Source organism: Thermobia domestica, chromosome 12 (assembly GCF_964235325.1).
Source record: "Thermobia domestica chromosome 12, izTheDome1.hap1.1, whole genome shotgun sequence".
In the NCBI taxonomy this organism is placed as follows: Eukaryota; Metazoa; Arthropoda; class Insecta; order Zygentoma; family Lepismatidae; genus Thermobia; species Thermobia domestica.
The window spans coordinates 205,485,960-205,506,589 of record NC_137465.1 but is presented as its reverse complement, the minus strand read 5'-3'; the positions used below and the strand labels follow the sequence as shown (position 1 = coordinate 205,506,589).

Genomic DNA, 20,630 nt, shown 5'->3' with positions numbered 1-20,630 from the left:
TTTTCGAGCCGAGTTCTCGAGTCGAGTCCAAAGATGTATGTTTCGAATCGAGTCGAGTTTCGAAGAAACTCGCTCGAACTCTCATTGCACGTCCTTCATAATACAGTTCCTCCTCAGACAATATCTCAATCAGTTTCTCTTTCTCTTAAATACACCTAAAATTCTTCTTTTATCCCCTACTGCTACTATTTCTAACACCTCATTCGTTTTCTGTTCAACCCAGCTCCTTTTTTCTCCATGCCCACGTTTTGAAAGTCTCCCTTCTTTTTTCATCGCTTTTGCGTAATGTCCTTGTTTCTGCCCCATAGAGTACATATTAGAATCAGTAAAACAAAATCTCAATATTTAATTGGAAGTTTGTTCATTACAAAGATTAGCTAATCGTGAGTGAAAAGAAAAATCACCAGAAAAGTCTGAATCAAGTGCGAGGAATGTGCTGGAGCATTGTCGTGACGGAAACGCCAAACTCCTGTTGACCACAGGTCTAGTTTCTTGCGCCGCACAGCATCACGTAGGCGACGGATGACATCCCTGTAGTGCTCTTTGGTGATTGTTTGACCCTGTGGTGCGTACTCGTGGTGTACCACACCGCACGTGTCAAAGAAAGCAGTCAGCATCACTTTGACCTTGCTGCGCACTTGGCGGGCTTTCTTTGGTATTGGTGACGAGAAATGCTTCCACTGTGACGACTAGGACTTGGTTTCCGGGTCGTACCCGTACACCAGGACTCGTCACAAGTGATGATAGTGTTCGTGAAGTTGGGGTCACCGTTTGCGGAGTCCAGCATGTTCTGTACGACTTCACCATGAAGTTGCTTTTGCTCCGCGTTAGTGGCTTCAGCACGAATTTCGCCGTCACTCACTTCATGGTCAAATCTTCTGTCAAAATGGAATCTGCCGAAAAAATGCTTGTGCCCACCTCTTCCCGCTATTTTTCGGGTAGTCACACGACGGTCCTGCATTACCACAGCGTTCACGTATGTAATGACCTGGTCATTTCGGCATGTTGATGGGCGACATGAGCTTGGCTCGCTCTCCACCGATGTTCGGCCGTCGTTAAACCGGTGGTACCACTTTTTAATCTATATGACGCCCATAGCGTCATCCTCGAAAGCCATCTGAATCTTTTGAATGGTTTCCACCTGGCTGTCGTCCAGTTTTTGGCAAAATTTGATGCAGTAGCGCTGCTCCAGTCGTCCATCATTTCACTTGCACTGAAAATCCGACGCGAGCTCTACTCTTCCGTCACTAAAACACTGTTTGTCAGCAATTGATGCTATCGACAGGCGGGAAAAATTCACGTATGCTATGCTCACCAAGGTTCAAGATCGACTCATGCAAGCGTGCTTGCTTCAACTCTATCAGGTTTTCGTCAACAAATAAATAAATAAAATAAATAAAAAATAAAGTCGGATAATTTTCTAACAGACCACGTAAAAATAATTTTGCAATTGATGATATTTTAGTAATCTATGCCGTTTTGATTTTCTTTTATGCTACTTGGGGGTAGCATCCCCAGTTTGGGAACCAGTGAAGTATTGGATCTGTTAAAAATATAATAAAGATTAAGAATCATTGTGATTTATCTTATATGTAGTGAAACGTGTGCATCCATTGAAAAAAAAAGTAAAGGTCATCGCCTATGTTGTACACTATCATCAAACTTACACGAAGATAAACAATATTACATTTAGAAACCTACATTGTATTCCCGTTACTATTGTCGCACCTTAGAATTTATTATCCATTATATCCAGAGTAAGTTTTACCCATGGAAAGCATAAGATTTCTTAAAAGCAAGACTTGCAAGACTTGCAAGCAAGACCAAGACTAAGACCAAGACTGGGTATGCAAGACCAAGGGTTCCAGTGCAAGACCAAGACCAAGACTGGATGTGCAAGTCCAAGACCAAGACCAACGTCTTGGTCTTGGTCTTGCATTTGCTCGTCACTAGAGTTTATCGATGCAATCCGAAATATTACCATGTCTGCAGATATTAATATTCCCGCTTATGCTCTTACTTCGTTTCGCCCCTGCTTCTGTGAGGTCATATAGTAAGACAAGGGCGACGATTTCTCTGTAAATTTGAGGGGGCCCATTCAGATGCAGAAGGCATATATGAGGATTTTAAGACAAATTGCACTCAAATTATGCCAAATATTGTATATTCATAAATAAAATGAGGGGCTCACATGAGTTTAGGGGGGCCCGGGTCCCCTTTCCCCCCAGGTTGGGCGCCCTTGGAGTAAGGATGTAGTATATGAAGTTTCAGGCTTTCAGCTGTTCTTCCTTCTGAAACTAAATCATGTGGCTGTGGCGGCGACACTCAAAGCAGTTCGGGTTTATCTGGTGTCACAGTCGCATTATTATTATTATTATTATTATTATTATTATTATTATTATTATTATTATTATTATTATTATTATTATTATTATTATTGAAGACTTGGGAATTCAAAAGTATATCTAAAGTTGCAGAAGGGGGCAGCCAAAGACCATGTATGGCCAACAAACAAAAGGTACGGGGGAGGGAAACGTGAAGTATATAAGGTTTATGAAGGAGAGCGTCAGATAAACAAGGTTGGAAACCACTAGTCTCGACTTTTATGCCTCCTGCACGTCATAAACTTTAATTCGAAATTCTAAAATTTTGTGACACATTTTTTTGGGAATTGCTGCGTTAATTATATGGCGTAGCCTAGAACCTATCTTATTCAAATAGAATAATAAGATGCAGACATTTGAGAATGAGCAAAGTCTTATTTCCAACAGCGCGGGAACCCTGGTCTGATCTCAGTTCGCGTCAAGTGAACTTTGTGGTGGACAAACACCGTGCGCATGAGTTTTCCCAAGTTCTCTCTTTCTCCCTCACTTTCGTCCCTCTCGTCATCTTTTTGTTTTTTGACATTTTGTTTTGTTTTGTTTTGTTTGTTCATTGTTGTTGGATGTTGAGTGTCGTGTTCTCGTCCTTCCTAGCCTTTTCCTTGTTCCCTCTCTTCCTTCCAATTATTGCAAATAAAGAATGATGAAAAAAGGCTAAAGAAAATAAAATGCGATGATGATAGCCCGTTTCGGTTGTAGTCTTCAGATGCCGAAACTGAAGAGACGGATCTGAGCATTAAAAACAAATCGTCATTCCATCATTTGTTCATTATCATAATCATTGTTCCTCTTAGCCTCGGTGCTGAATTGTGGGACGTTAAAATAAAACAACGATAACAACAAAAGCTATTATTAGTATACAAAGCATAGCATGTATTTTGGTTCCATTGTAAAACTGTAGTCCATACCATCTATTGTAATTTTCTTACAAATTTCAACAGGTAGATATTATTCATATGATTGTCTTATTACGTTATTGACTTTGATTATTGCATTGTGAGAATTTTCACTTTCATCATAATGTGGAATTCGTTTTCGTATCTTATCCTTATTTTATCACCGAATTCCTACCAATGGATTTGTCTATTAGACCGTAAATAACAACCATTTGATTAGCTTTCCATATTTCTGTAAACAAACAAACAAATCTATAGTATAGGGTTGTTTTCTCCCGAAGTGACTCAAAAGGTATTAGTAAACTTGTATAAAAGACACATGCATTGATAAGACAATATAATATTTGTCCTAATTATTGTTAATATACACTTCATAGAACTTACCTTCTCAATATTTCAAGTGTTGGACAACAGAAAAAGATTCCGGTTGTATTTTCAGCCTCCCAGCTGCCTATGCGAGAATAAGTGATAATAGCAATATGAAGCTAGCACCAAATATTCTCGCTATGAAGTCATTTTACGAGGGAAGGGAATTGTTCATTGTAATATTAAGTTGAAACAAAGTACAGGAAAAATGGTAATTGGTTATTGTCCAAGACGGTTTAGTGCTCGTTACGATAAGTTTAAAACTGGGGAATTGGAAGGCGAGGCTATTGTTATTACGTTTTCAGCCTTGTTTATATTTAGATCGGCTAAAAACACGATATCACAACATTCTTTGTTGAAAAGCACAAGGTTTAGGCGACGTATTGAAGTGTAATCGAAGGTAGCGTGTTCGTGAAGCAAGAAAAATTGTAAATATCGAACTGGTTTTGATCAGTTTTGATAGCCAATAGAATACGCTATTCCAAATTTGGCATAGGTGTTTCCTTATCTCTTTAAGGCATTTTACTTACTATTGTAAAAATATACAAGCACTTAACTATGCAAATGAAGGATGAAGAGTGCACCACTAGCGGAGTGCAAAGACGCCAATGTTTTTACTAAACAACATTTTGTCTTGATTATGAAAGTGTTGAGAACTGAGCAACACGTAGACCATTAAACACAGATAGAGGATGAGTTATATTAAGTTGGAAGAATATACGAGGAATGATCAGAAAGTAAGGTTACAAACGCTGCAGTGAAAACCCTGTATATATTATTTCATACGACCGATACAGTCAACAGATAGCACATACAGTAGGAATTTTCCGTTTTTTTTTTTTTAATCTCATTAACGGAGGTAAAATATGTTCCTTTCAGTTCCGATTTGATTTTCGTAAAAAAAAAAAAAATCACAAGGCCAAATGCCAAATCAGGCTAGTACGGCACTGCAATGTTTTAAAGCCAAAATTGCAGTACGGATAGGGCATTGTGAGCGGGTGCATTGCACAATTTTTTTTGCATTTGCAATTCTTCTGTTAAGATGCGTCTCACTGACTCTCTGCCCAAGTTCACAGTCTTAATAATTGCTCTAACACTCAATCTGCGGTCATTTCTCACAACACGACAAACATTTTCAATGTTTCTTTTAGTTACAGAAGAACGCGGGTGGCCTGTTCATTCATAATCATCACGGCTCTCGCTGCCCTCCAAAATCCTTATGTGCCACTCAAACACTTGAGTCCTTGACATGCAGGCTTCACCGTAAACTCCCTTCAACATTTGAAATGTTTGAGTGACAGATTTTTCGAAGTTTCACGAGAAAGTTGATGTTTAGCCTTTGTTCTACTTTCACGCTCGTCATTTTCAGCCAAGGCACTCACATATGTGTTCACTCTTTGTCACTTATCTCGCGAATGCCTGGACCAGGTGAGTCCAGTTCTCTATACTAGGTAGGGAAGATATGGTAGTTTACCTTTGCAAAAACAATATACATTATGTTAATTATTTATAGTAATACAGCTACAATCCGTTTTTTGTATGTCGCACCTCGTATATATAATAATTTTCCTATTTTATTTGAAATGAACTTTGATTTTAATGGTGCGATTCCTTCTTCACTTCTATATAAATAGTCCTTTTGGCTTCTTCAAACTGAATTTCAATTATATATACGTTTAGTTACAGTAAATTAAATTTAACTTACGGTAGGTGTGCGCAATTTCGCCACACTAAGCTTTGAACACCCACTGTAGAATCCTGAACATTGATATGATAAACATAATAGTTGCAGTAGGTGGTTTCGTACTGAAAATGTATTCTATAGACCAAAAACTAACGCCTTCCAAACACGAAAAACAAAACGCTTATCAGTGGCGAAATTGCGGAACATAGTATAGGCAATTTCACCAATTCACTATAAGATTATCTGGAAGCGGATTACTTACATAACGGAAGAGAATGAAATGTGTCGTAAGATTATTTTATAGTTCACATGGTATCTATTTTAAACTTGACAGTTTGCACTCAATGTTGTAAAGCAAATGATGGCTGGCAATAATTATTTCAAGGCATTTTTTATTCAACATAAATCTATTGATTATTAGATTAGTAATTATGTAATATTTTGTAGGCACGTACGCAGGAATTTATTTCGGGAAGGATTCAAACTTTTTTTTTTTTTTGGAGGAGTCTAAATTCAGTATGAGGACAAATTTATTAAAATTTATAAAATCAACCCTAACAATTAGACTAAATTTAAAGAACAAGGGTTTCAGGGGTGTCCGAAACCTCAGGACCCACCCTTTACAACATGTTTGTGATGTTTTGTGTTATTCTTGACCCTTTACGACAAATATACTATATAACTATAAGTGGGGGCTCTAATACTGAGCCACTGTCCCTTCAAGGGAAAGACTATAAGTTGTAAATACCTTTTTGGTAGTGGAAAATAATAATAATAATAATAATAATAATAATAATAATAATAATAATAATAATAATAATAATAATAATAATAATAATAATAATAATAATAATAATAATAATAGTGACCACTACCTAATACAGTCCAACTTTGTTCCGTAGAATCATAGCAATTCAGATAACACTAGTAAATGCAATGGACATTCTTTAAACTTCCACTAGAAAAAAAGAATGCTGCAAAAAGCTGAAAGAGAATGATGGTAAATGGAATTGCGAGTAAAGTATGAAAGAATTAATAGAGTTCAGTTGAGTTTATTTTAGTTTAGCATCCGAACTGCATCAGCTCCCGCTGGGAATCGAACCCGGGACCGTTTGGCCACGAGGGAGCTCGAAAGAATTAATGGAGTAAGAAAGTGAGAAAAAATGAAATAATTTTGAAATGAAAATGAAATGAAATCTTTCAGGTTTTACGTCCATTGTTTATGCCGGCTAGGCTAAAGAAGACGGTGATTATGGTAAATGAAGGAAAAGGTGAAATGAAGAAAAAAAGTGAGAGGAAATGGGAAAACTCACGCACACGGTGTTTTCCACCACAAAGTTCGATTGGTGCGAGCTGGTATCGAACCAAGGACCCCATGCAACAGAGGTGAACGCTCTACCACTGAGCCACCGCTGCTCCGAAATAATTTTGAGAATATTAGAAATGAAATGAAATTTCTAATTCTATTATAATTTAAGGTCCCACGATGCACTGAGGCTAAGGAAGACAGTGATGTTGGTAATAAATGAAATGATCGAATGAAGAAAGAAAGAGGAAATGGGAAAACACCGAGAAAACCTGTGTACATGATGTTTGTCTACCACAAAACCCACCTGAGAAAACTCAAACATGAGTAGTTCATCACACTTTACATGCATTGAGATTGAACGTGTCACCATTATGAAAACATCTAGGTTTGACTATGAAACAACAGTTGGAACCATCTTGTCTCGGAAAGGCGCTGTAGAAGTGATGTTTTGTAACGTATTTTTGTCTATTTTTATAAAGCGTTACACTATAGCCCACATCTAACATATAGTCTACTATTTTACCAAAAGCCACATAAACACTCCCTCTTGATATTACCTTTTATTATAATGCGTAATGAAGGAAACATTTACACCCTTTAAATAACATACTTGTAGATTAAACAAGATGGATCCTTTATTATATCTTATATCTCTCGTTGCTATGACGATCAATAACATATATCTCAGATTGCTATGTTAACAGAACATCAATCATAATATCAGAAAGAAAATTAATTCTAGTGTGTTTTTTTTTTTTTTTTTTTTTTTTTTTTTTTTATCAAGGATCTTATAATATAGAGGATCTGCCCTTACAACATAATCTTGAAGCCATATGTCACAGTTTCGCCACCCCTACTCTGCCCACTCCGCCCAATAGGATCGCAATGTTTTGAGCAAACAATCATGGCGGAAGCGAAAGTGACCAATGAGACGATGGCGGAAATAAGAGTAGCAAATCAGACGTGCCGATGCTCGGTTGATTTTTTTGGCTTCATTGATTTAATAGGATGAAGGTACATATGGGCAGATCCTCTATTTTATAAGATCCTTGTTTTTTTATATATATATATTTGGTCTAGGAATTAATTCGTGCGGGTGGACAAGAGATGGCGCGACGAACGGAGCGTCCCACAGTTCCGTGTATCCACACATGTGTTGCAAACCCCTGTCATCGCGTATCGTTCGTAGTATAGGGCAGTGGATTAAAGCGTCAACAACACCAGTTTGTAGTTAAGTGAACATGGCGCAATTTGTGCCTGATAAAGTGTTTTTGCGGGGTGTCCTGCTGCATTACTTTAACATGCAGAAAAGTGCGACTGAAAGTCATCGTATTTTGGTGGAAGTGTATGGTGACCATGCTCTAGCTGAGCGAACGTGTCAGAAGTGGTTTGCACGGTTTAGAAGTGGTGATTTCGGCTTGGCAGACCAAGAGCGAGCTGGACAGCCAAAAAAATTTCAAGACGAAGAATTGACAGCATTGCTCGAGCGGGATTCGTGTCAAACGCAGGAACAACTTGCAGCAGCATTAGGCGTTGATCAAACAACAGTCTCCAAACGCTTGAAAGCCATGGGAATGATTCAAAAGATGTCACATTGGGTTCCACATGAATTGAAAGACAGAGACGTTGAAAGACGAAAAACCATTTGCGAATTGCTGCTTCAACGACAGAGCAGAAAGGGGTTTCTGCATCGAATTATTACGGGTGATGAGAAGTGGATCCATTACGAGAACCCTAAACGAAAAAAGGTCTGGGTGAAACCAGGTGAACCAGGTCCATCACAACCAAAACGAGATATTCACTGTGCAAAGGTTATGCTGTGCATATGGTGGGATATGAAAGGTGTGGTGTACTATGAGCTGCTGCAACCGGGTGAAACTATGAATGGAGAACGTTATCGACGACAATTAATGCGTTTGAAGCAAGCTCTGGCCAGAACACGACCAGAATGGGAGAACAGACATGATAAACTTATTGTTCAACATGATAACGCTCGCCCACATGTCGCAATACCGGTCAAAACCTATTTAGAAAATGTCGGATGGGAAGTTTTAACCCACCCGCCGTATTCACCAGACGTTGCTCCTTCGGACTACTACTTGTTCGATTGCATGAACAACGATTTGATTGGACAGCGGTTTACTTCTTCAGAAGATATCGAAACATGGGTCTCTGACTGGATCGCTTCCAAGGATGAGGACTTCTTTCGCCACGGAATCCGTACATTGCCTGACAGATGGGCGAAAGTGGTGGCTAGCGATGGACAATATTTTTCTTAAGGTATTTATGTATTTTGTGTTTGTACTACAGCTTCAATGTGTGCGTACCAACCGCACGAATTAATTCCTAGACCAAATATTTTTTTCTTCTTCTTCTTTTAGCTAGTTTGTGCATATTTTAATAGCACGTATTGTCCGTAAATACAAGTAAAGATGTTAAAAATACACAATATCGTTATAGTTTCGTCTCGAAAACTCGGTGGTCGAGTGCTTACCTCTCTTACGTGTAATCCCTGTTTCGATCCCCGGCCAAGTAAGATTGTACTGAACAACATAGTGTCCGTGGGTTTTCTCGGGGTACTCCCGTTTCCTCCCACTTCCTCATTCCATCAATTCTTCCATCATCATTCATTTGACTCTTGATCATTAGTCTCCTTTAGCCCAAAAGGGCATAATCGTGGGACCTTAAACTCAAAGATTTAATTTCATTTTATTTTGTCTCGGAAATGCATCTGCTTCTACTGAGAAAACTTTGTCTCGTCTCGTCTAGTCTCATGGGTAACCCGAAATAATCTAAAATTTCGCGTAATCCTTGTTAGAATTTTCGCTTTTTTTTATTTTTTCTTTCTTTAGCTTTGAAAGTCCCTGCTGTCTCACTCTCTAACTTTTGTGAGTCCTTTAGATAACATTTTTAATTTGTTGATGACAATGCTCCATTTTGGAAGAAAACGGAAACAACGAAACTGAAATTAGAATCATATACACAAGGGGGGGGGGGGCTATGACGCAAACTGCGTTATTGAAATATTTGAGAGGGGTTAAAATCTATATAAATATGTTTGAGGGGGTGTAAAAATTAATCGAAAAGTTTTTTTTTTTCATGGAAGAACACCTACGGATAGACAATTGAGGGAGGGTGCGTCATGGACATGAGGGGGGCACCACTGATATACAATAAACGCCGTTGATCTAAATGAATCATTTTGAATTGAGTGGCGTATGACGAAGCGGTGTCATTTTATAATCTGAAACCCGAAGCTTGAGATAACCTCATAGAAAATAAACTCTGCTAAAGACTATTAAGAGGATCACACGTAAAGTACTTTTTAAGAATGAATAGGTTTGCGTTTATAGTAAAGATTAAGAATGCATAAATATTTTCGCCCAGATGTTTATGCAACCCATAACTCTTTAATGTTTTGAGGGTTGCTTGTTTACATTACGCGAAACCTAACTTTTTAAAAGAGTTGGATATGGATAATAACCTTTAAGGTCACCGTAAACTGTCAAGATTTTAACAGGTTGACTTCATTGACAAACTTAACCGAGATAATCCCACTAGCTAGCTATTGAAAAAAGCAAATTCAAAAATTCAATTTCGTTCAGTAATTATCTTGTGGACTAACGGACAAAGGGAATAACATTCCAATCCTAAAAAGTCCTAATAGTCCAGGGGAGAGATCACATAATTTGGGCGGCCAGTTCACTTTACTATTTCTCGACAGATCACGTCCAGTAACTTTTCGTTCAATTAAGTCCAAGTTTTATGGTAAATTTGAACAGTTTCTATGTGTTCCTGATTTGTGCATCTCTCCGTGCTAATTTGGCACAAACTACTGCACACAACTATCACAGTTTAATCTCGCAAATCCAGGCAGTGTTGTCAGAACACGATTTCAAAGTTCTTATTGATAAGCCGTTCTTAGTATACCATTTATTATTGAAATAAATAAATAATAAAAAAGTACTGCTTATATTTTCTTGAAAAAAAATATTACAAGTGCTTAAATTATTTGTGTTTTATTGTGAATGCAAGAGTATCGTGAAATTTATTTTCTGTTTAGCGATATTTTTACTACAGAAATAAGTTTTGTGAAAAAATATTAGTGTAAACATAAATTATGACTGTAACAGTAATATAAATTGTGTTACAATACAATTTCTGAAACCAATTATTCCCGATAATAGAGGTCATTCTCAGTGAGTGGAAACTTTACTAGTCGCAATATAAAATATAAGGGTGTTCATAATTTATTTGGTACAATTATTCGGCAAAATTTTTCAATAATATTTTTTTTCTTTTACATGTTTCTGGAGAAAGCGTATTACCTTAAATACGTTTGAATTACGCTCGATGAATACTAGAAAAATCTGTGAATTTGTCTGGGATAATAGATGATCTCAAGAGTTTTCGAATGAGGGGGCAAAGTTTGCACTTAATTTTTAAATAAAAAAATTTACGGCTTTTTTGCACATAAGGTCACCTCCACATAAGGGAGAGAAGGATGTGTAATGGGGTCCCCTAGGGACAGATTTGTATACTACCAACCCGGTATTTACAGCATAGTAAAGAGAAATTATTTTTTTCTTTTCTAATTTTGCTGGGCACTTATCATATGAGAGATATTTTTGCTACAGAAGTTGGAAATGCTAAGAAATAAACAATATATTGGAGGACTAAATTTAGAAAATTTTTTAGCACTAATTCAAACTATTGATTTGCTTGAATTTTAGGAAGGGGACGCCGTCTCCTCTTGTTCTCCCTTCCTTGCGGATGTCCAGTGCACCCAGGTTGGTCTATACTTTTCATCTTATTTTGGTGTCATTAATCACCTCCCAAACGTTGTCGGTGTTGTTTTGAAACACCCTGTATATAAAGCATTAGTTGCTACGAGATGTCAATGTAATCCAATATAGATTGAATCTTTGGAAGCAGATGTAAATTCACAACGCAACAAGTTATCAAAATAAGCTTAGCAATTCCCTATTCATTGCGAGGTGACTTGAGGAAAAACCCAGCTGAAACAAATGGCCCAGATATTTCCTTTTCCATGAGTTGAAACCGTGAAAAATACGTGTTTAAAGTTGGTTCGTTGGAACCCTATACAAGATATAAAAAGATGATTAAATTCACATTACATGGATTTTGTAGAACTTGTCTAACTTAGACATAGTTGTTATTCATAAGTTAATATCAGATTTTGAAAATAATAAAAAGTCGAAAAACAGCAGCAGATCAAAGAATGCACATAAACATTGGGACTACTATCTGTGACGTTCGGATTGATAAGTGCGAAAAAGTAATGATTACAACGTATATATATTCCAATATTAAGCATATGGAACAGATTTTCAATCAGTGTTGTTCAACACGCTGCCTACCCTTAAACCTTTCCCTACCTTCTTCCTGGTGATCTCTACAGTAGATTTGGTTAAAAAAAAAAAAAAAAGATGAAAATTTATTGATAAGTATAGGAACATTATTACGAAACAAACAAACAAACAAACAAACTGCTTAGATCTGAATAACTTAGCTCACCTACCTTTTAAAAGTACGCCTATTATTTTTCATTTTAAAGATGTGCAAATTTTCATTTTTAAAAAAATCTTAGAGATAAAGGGAAAAAAACTGCAGAATATTCATTGCAAACTCAAGGCTAATTTTCTCTTAAGATCTAAAAGGACAAACAAACAGTTTTAATTAATTAATATATTTGAACACACATTCACAATGTATTACATTATTTATTAAACGTTTTGATATTACAACATTCAGTCTTAGGATTGCAGAGGAAAAAGAGCATGCAATTTGTATGTATCTTTTTCTTCTTCTATCCATTCGCAATTTAAATAAACTGTGCCTCAAAAACTTCCTTACCAAAAATAAGGAAGGAGCACAATGTCAGAAGCTAGCAAACATTACACTAACACTCGTCGAATTTAAGGTTGATATTACAAACGCATTTGCTTTGTTATGGTCATGAGCGCACTTTTAGTACTTCATTTAGCATTTAATATATTTAAAACACGTAACGCATTTTAATTACAGTTTTATGATTTCCCCCTCAGTTATTTTATTTCAATATATTTGTTAATTTCTATTTGCCTGAAACTTTCTTTTGTGGTTTCTAATACAATGAATTTTACGCTTCGAAATCAATTTCCAGTTAATTAAAGAATGACAATTTACTGAGTAATAGCCATTGATAAAATGAAATAAAAATTATTTTACTTTTCGAAAGCAAAAAAAAAAGTTGAATTACAAATCTAAGTTTGTTCTTGCTTTGTAAATTATTGTTAATTCAGAAATCATGTTTGTGTATATGTTTGCTAGCACATGTTTATAAATTAATTTTTGTATATATATAATTATAACAGAAGTTCCTCGCTTCAGATCCAAACCTCCTGCTTCAAAATTAGTATTTGAAGTTGCTCACAGATTCAAAGATTCACAATTCTAAATCTTAACACTGTATACATTTAAAATAGTTATTAACCCTGGTTTTATATAAATTCTGGACATTTCTCGTCTTTTTCACTATACAGTAGTGTTGTAACTACCTTCTATTTATAAGACTTAAAAAAATAATGACCCTGATATAATTTTAGTGTTCATAAAAATATTTTTTGATTTTTTTTTATTTAATTGGTAGAACAAGTCCTTTGTGAATTGAGCAGGCGGTACAAAGTCACACGAGAAAATAGCACATCACAGTCAAACCCTTTCTCGCATATAAATAACCCAGTTTCATTTTTTATTTTTTACATTTGAAAGTTCACACGTTTCCTACCACCTTCCCCCTTTGAAGCCCTTACAACACTAGGAGGAGTTAAGTCTTTTGTTTGCTAATGAACAGTAGGTCAGTGTCAAACAGTTCAAAGTTCACTGTGGTAGTATTCCGTGGTGGCTTTCAGGTCTTCCACGTGATATTCATTGCAGTCAGCCGGGTATTTTTCCTGCAAAGAAATAAGCATAAATAATGATAAATCAACTTTATAATTTAATTATAATTTACTTAACTGGTTTCTAAAACGGTTACTTGCTTGACATTATTATTTATTTCTTCACTTTACATGTAGTAGACTGCGGAAAAAATACCAGCGAACAGAAAATGAGTATAAAACCATGGGTTAAGGAACAGATGTTTGCCATGGGCGTCTCTGCAATGTAAAAATTAAGGGGAATGATTAAAAAAAAAACTTTTAAACCCCAACTACGGTACAGTGACCACGACGACTCGTGAAGCTTGAGCTCTACACCAATCATAGAACTGCTTTGCCTCATGTGTGATCCATCGGAAGAATTCGGTTGGATTCGTGGAGCTGCCTTTCGAACGCACATAAAAAATAAAAAAAGTGAAATAGCTGAAATACACCAACAACAGCGAACAAACGACAAGAAAACATCACTTAAAGAACTAACGATTATTTGAATAAAACATCAACAATAATAATAGCAAACATATAAAACAACGACAACAATAATAACAAAACGAAAATTAGCGGCAATCCGGCAACACTGCACCCTCGCGAGATATTCTCCGTTGAACGCAAGAGACGAGACTGGCAGAATTTCATGGATGGGGGTTGATGACTGGGACACACTCTGGCATTCTATTGGGTGTTGAAATTGGTAGATCTAGGTCAAGCTTCATGACTCATTGCGATAACTATAAATTCACATAAAAATTGTGAGATAAATAGGAAGCTACTTGAAATAGCTAGTGGGATTCGGTTTGTAGCCTACTAGTGGTGGGCACAAAAACCGGTTTTTCATCGAAACCGGTTTCGGTTTTCTTCAAAACAGGTTCCAGTTTTTTCCAAAATTTGTTCTATTTCTGACCAGAATAGTATTTCGTTGTTTTCCGGAAACCAAATCTGCTTCTACAAAAATAGATTTATGTGTCTTCCAAAAGTTTTCACCGAAACCAGTTTCGGTGAAAATCGAACCGGTTTTGAAGTAAACCGAAATGTCGGTTTTTCGGGTTTCAGTTTTTCTAGAAACCTGTTTCCAGTTTTTATAAAAACCGGTTTTGCCTATCCCTAGTTTGTACCTCTATCAGTACAATTAATCATTTTATTCTTTCATCGCTGGTAGGTTCCTTACTACATATTTACGGGTTTTTATACACTATGATGCTAACGGAAATTCATCGTGATGTAGGATGTATAAGATTAATACTATCCATTAATTTTACACGAGGGGTGTTCAAAAAGTATCGAACCTTTGGTGGGAAAAGCACATTTATTGATTTGGAAATCGGAAACACTAATTCCCTTCAAAGTAGTTTCCTTGATAATGCACACACTTCTTCCAGCGCTCCCGCCATTGTTGGAAACACTTCTGGAGCGCAGTTTTTGGAATGGTGAGCAACCCGTGCCATCGTATTTTGCATGACGTCTTCTCCTGACTCAAATCGGGTCTCTTTTAGTGAGCTAGGGAAATAACCAAAAGTCATACGGAGCCATGTCGGGTGAGTAGGGAGAATGATGACACACAGGAATATTGTGTTTAGCGATGACAGCATAAGTCAAATTTCGCGGACACACTCATCATGCCCAAATTCTCGTTCAAAATTGAATGTATCGATCCGATTGAATGGATTCATCTTGCGTATCGCCAAGCAAGCTTTTGGCAAAATTTGATGCAATATCGCAGCTCTAAGTTTTTTCTGTCATTTTACAAAAACTGAAATCCGACGACCGCTCACTATACATCTTCAGTCGTTGGCCGACTAACAGCGGACTGACGCTTTCTGCAGGCGGGAAAAAAAAATCACGACTGCGCATGAGTGTCCCCTCTACATCTACACTGGACAAAGTCTCCTGCGCTTCATTAGTTTACGCGGGAAAAAAAATAAGGTTTGGAACTTTTTGAATACACCTCGTATTTCTCCACTTTCCTTGTTTTGCTTCCATCATATCTTCTACCACGTCACTCAGAGTACTTTTTTTCTTCTGCAACAATGTCCTAACATCTTATTAGTTATTTTACATTTTATTCTTTAACTCTTATCATTCCTAATGCCCCTCATTTGTCTATCATTTTAATCAGCTAACTTATTCTATATTACCCTCAACATATAAATTTCCTAGAACTCTAAGAACAATATTTCTTGTCGTCTTTTCGTAATGTCCACGTTTCATCTTCGTATTGTCGTAGTAGTTTTCCCTTGCTATCCTTCTATTTTGATTGAAATTACCTCCATAAATATATATCAAATTTCTTTCGCCCACTCTTGCCACCTTTACGTCTATGCCGATTATCCTTGTTAGTTCAACTTTCTATCCAACATTTTTTTTTTTTACATTCATCAGTATTTTTCTTGCCCTGGTTGTCTTTCAAAATTTAATCTATAACACATGCTTCTTAGCTATGGTACCTTCATGATACTATAGACACTAGCAAAGTTCAAAATATTCGTACAAGTAGTTAGTACCTGTATCAACTTCCTCTCCACTCAATATGTCTTTTTTCGAAGTCTCAAACATATGTTTTTACTTCTCCATACTAACCTAACCCAACCTAACCTAATCTAACCCTCCCTAACCTCTATTACATAAACTAGCAGAGTCTCTAATTTACATAGTTTAATAATTATAAGGATCTTCAAGTATGAGAACGTCAATTGTTGAGCTGAGCGAAGCGAAGCTCTTATACTCGGGTTAGCCGTTTGGTTGTCCTCGAACTCCTCCTAGACCGTTTGGCCGATCTCAACCAAACTTAGCACGCTGATAGAGTATGTCGTGCTGAGTGACAACATAGGTCGAAATAAAAAATCCGATGTACCATCGAGGAATAATGACCGAAAAACGCTTCCTCCTAGACCGTTTGGCCGATCTCAAGAAAACTTAGCACGCTGATAGAGTATGTCGTGCTAAGTGACAACATAGGTCGAAATCAAAAATCCGATGTACCATCGAGGAATAATCACCGAAAAACGCTTCCTCCTAGACCGTTTGGCCGATCTCAACCAAACTTAGCACGCTGATAGAGTATGTCGTGCTAAGTGACAACATAGGTCGAAATCAAAAATCCGATGTACCATCGAGGAATAATCACCGAAAAACGCTTGCATAGACTTAACATGGGGAAAAAGTTTTCACGCGATTTTTTTGTCAACAATTAAAAATGGCATTTATTATTGCATAATGGCCAGGAATAATTACGTAGTTTAAGCTCGCTCAGCTCATTTCATTGCAATCGGGTACATCCATTGCATTCCTAGTCTAAAATGTTATTACCAGTCTTACAAATTATTATAATAATTTCTCGTGAAGAACGGGTTAAAAGCAGCATGCGTCTTTCTTTCGATGTTCACATTTTTTTTCATTTGTAATAGATAAGTAGATAATAGAAAAATAGAATCAAAATACTGATATTTATAAAGTAAGACATATATTATCTACTAACTAAATTCATAGTTGCTTGTAGGACTTTCCTCGTGGATCAGAAATGTGAAAGTGTTATTAATAACACCAATAACACCATTTGAACTTCTGTGTGAAATGTTTTTGAAACCGATATTAGATCATACAATAATTATTCAATGACCTACTTTCCAAAAATTATCATATTGTTTGTATATTTTATATATATTAACTAACTAGCTGAAATACCCATTCTCCTCATGGAGGCTGTTTTCGGAAGTCAACGCGCCTGTGGAAGTATCATGATTTATCACAGTGACCGCGAAAACTATGGACTTGACACTAATATCGGTCATTTTGGATTATTTTTACATGTCTCGCTTCCTCCCCGCTGAGACCCTCCTGGATCGAATTTTGGAAAAACGCTTCGTCTTAGTCTGGAGCCTGGACCAAGGTACCCATGACCAAAATTTGTTAACTCTCGGTCCACTTGTCTGGTCCCCAGGTCGGTACCGGTAAACGCTTCCCCTGAGACCCCCTGGTTCGAATTAAAAAAACGCTACGTCTTTGTCTGTGGCCTGAACCAAGATACCCGGGACCAAAATTTGGTAACTTTCGGTCCATTCGTCTGGTCCCAGGCCGAACACAGACACACAGACAGACAAACAAACTCTATATTTTATTTATATTAGATAAAATAAATATTTTTTTTCAATCCCATGCTTTCTACAAGAAACCCAACAAAATAAAAGAAATCGCACTGAAAAGTAAAATAAGTTTGAAAGGAAAATAATTTTAAAATGCATGGCTAAAGACAAGAGCATGAGAAACGCTCTCATACGCAATTTATAAATTCTTCAATTCTCATGGAAATCAAGTGATTGTATATAAACGCTTTTCGTATTTTCCTTTTTATTTATGCATAAACGTTTATTTTTTAAAGTAATTTTCTTGAAACCAGAATTATCTTTTACTTTTTACTGCGCTTTATTTTTAAAGAAGAAAACCTTTTTATATGCTATTTTATTTTTTACTTTTAGAACGATTTGTTTCATTTTATTTGTCCTTTTTTAAGAAAAGAAAGCACGTTTTTCAATATATTTAATTTTTTAAAAATGTGTTCTAAAAAATCGTAAAAGTCTTAAATTTTGCTCGAACTTCTGAGTGTTAACCCGTTGTCTATTAGATAATCTCGCTTTACTGAAGAGTAAATCTGGTTGGATACGAAAAGGCTGATATCAATCTTCTCAAAGCAAACAAGATTTGATTTTCAGTTTAGCGACTTTTTAACCAACGAGGCTATATGAGACGTGAACCTACAGCTTAACGTGGTATTCGAACCACATGAGCTCCAGCCGGAAACTGAACTCGGGTTTCCCATGTATGCCAAAAGCACGTACGCTACCCACTTAGCTACGAACGAGCCTTTAAGGCAAACTAGAGATCTAAATTAAAAGTATAAAAATATATGTATATAAATGTATGAATGTAACCATGGAATACTGTATTGTCACCCAACTTCTGTCACTGTGTAAAATTTCATCATTGCATGACGCTAGATAATGAGTTAAATTAAGAACGCGAAAATTTAAAAACACAGTTGAACCATTTTAAGTTGGAGGAAGACATGTAACGAACCATTGCAAGGTAAAACAAAGAATGTAAACAAAAATCAACTGTAAACAAAAATGATCAAATAACTTATCCTAAAATAGCAGGCAATCATAATACCAAAAAGTAAAGTGGGTTGCATATAACCAAGGAGTTAAGAGCATTGTGTTCTCAGGTGTAGTAAAATAATGTGGGTTGCATATAACCAAGAAGTTAATAACATTGAGTCCTCAGGTGTTTTACATTATACGTAATACATATAAAAATATTTTATAAAGATATAGAAATATACAAAAATAACCATAGAATACTGCATTGTCAGCCAACTTCTGTCACTGTGCAAAATTTCATCATTGTATGACGTTAGATAGTGAGTTAAATTAAGATTACAGAGATTTAAGAACTCAGTTGAACCTCTTTAAGTAACAGAGAAGCATGTAAAGTACCATTGTAAGTTAAAGTAAAATGTGTAAAAAAAAAAAAAAAAAATCAACTGCAAACGGAAAAGGGACTGGTATCGAATAACTTATCCTTCAATATCAGGCAACCACGAAAGTCAGCAAAGTAAGATGGGTTGCATATAACAAAGGGATTACGAACATTTTGTACTGTTAGGTATTTTACGTTATACGTAATACATATAGAAATGCGTGTATAAATGTATGAAAGTAATTATGCAATATTGATTCGTCACCCAACTTTTATCGCTGTACAAAATTTCATCCTTTTACGACATTAGAAAATAAGTCAAATTACAATTGCAATATTTGATTCAAAGAAAACCTTGGGGGCGCGGTGGCTCAGTGGTAGAGCGTTCACCTCTGGTGCTTGGGGTCCCGGGTTCGATCCCAGCCTCCGCCAAGTGAACTTTGTGGTGGACAAACACCGTACTCGTGGGTTTTATCGGGGTTCTCCCGTTTCCTCCCACTTTCTTCATTCCACCATTTCACTCATCTCTCATCATCACCGTCTCCTTCAGCCTAACCGGCATAACAGTGGGACGTAACACTTAAAGATTTCATTTCATTTTTCAAAGAAAACCTTGTAACAAGACAAGAAAAGAAAAAGGGAGCATAATGAGTGTCAACACTAAGTCCCAAAGAAAACTTTTTTTTTCACAGTGTACCTTGACCTCAATCAGCATTCAATGATTATCCTTTATGATCCCATTCATATACTGTTATATTGAAAATTTTAACGTTTTAAAACATTTATTAAATAGCTCCATGAAAACAATTCCATCAGTTAAGAATCAATTAATATTGGTAAAAGATGCTTAAATTTATCAACTTTCTTTTGGAGACGTCCTCAAATATGTTAAATGTGGGAAAACGAAAAGAAAAAAGGAGAAAAGAAATAAAAATAAAAGAAATAAAGAAGGAATGTAGTTAAAACCCCTAATAGTTGTATCAATTTCGTATATGAGGCGGTGAAATTAATATCACGAAGGTAAACAAAATCAAAATGAAAGTTCCTTACTTGGCAGTTGTGCTTCTCAACAATTGCATTATAGAACTTCCAGAAGGGAACGCCATCATTGCTTGAGAGGTACCACGATGCTACCATACTGAAAAAGAAAGAAAGAAAAGTTTATTATTTGTTTCTGACCAAGCTTAACTAGATTTACATTTTGCACTCTGTTTGCTACAACTACAGTACAGGAAGAACGCTTATGTTATCAATTTCTTCTTTATATGTTTCTACAAAACGTCAGAAAGTAGAAAGTAGAAGTGCACAATAGTATCGAAAAAATTTCCTTTTTTGATCATAGGTCAAGATGTTTAAGTATAGAATAATTGAAGGGGTTACAGGATAAAGGTAGTATGTAACAAATTGGACATTTCGAGAAAATTGATGTCAAAGTTTTCATGATTTCATTTATTAATAGATCACTATACATATTACAAGTTTCTATGTCTTCATCTAGACGAAATATCACTTAAATGGGGTGTTGTGTAGCAAGAATAATACATAATACATTCATTCATCACAAGCACTAATCTTTTCGATAAA

General features: G+C 36.1%; 1 protein-coding gene across 1 annotated transcript in view; it reads right to left on the bottom strand.

Annotated features, from left to right (window-relative positions):
* Window positions 1-12,330: 12,330 nt before the first annotated feature.
* LOC145666970 (uncharacterized) overlaps window positions 12,331-20,630 on the bottom strand; it is a 29,565-nt gene continuing 21,265 nt past the window's right edge. Inside the window, exons 2-3 of the mRNA XM_081734613.1 lie at window positions 20,097-20,184; window positions 12,331-13,592 (exon numbers count right to left, since the gene is read on the bottom strand). Of these exons, the coding sequence (XP_081590739.1) occupies window positions 13,512-13,592; window positions 20,097-20,184 (169 nt within the window). The 3' untranslated portion in view covers window positions 12,331-13,511. The remainder of the gene's footprint in view (window positions 13,593-20,096; window positions 20,185-20,630) is intronic.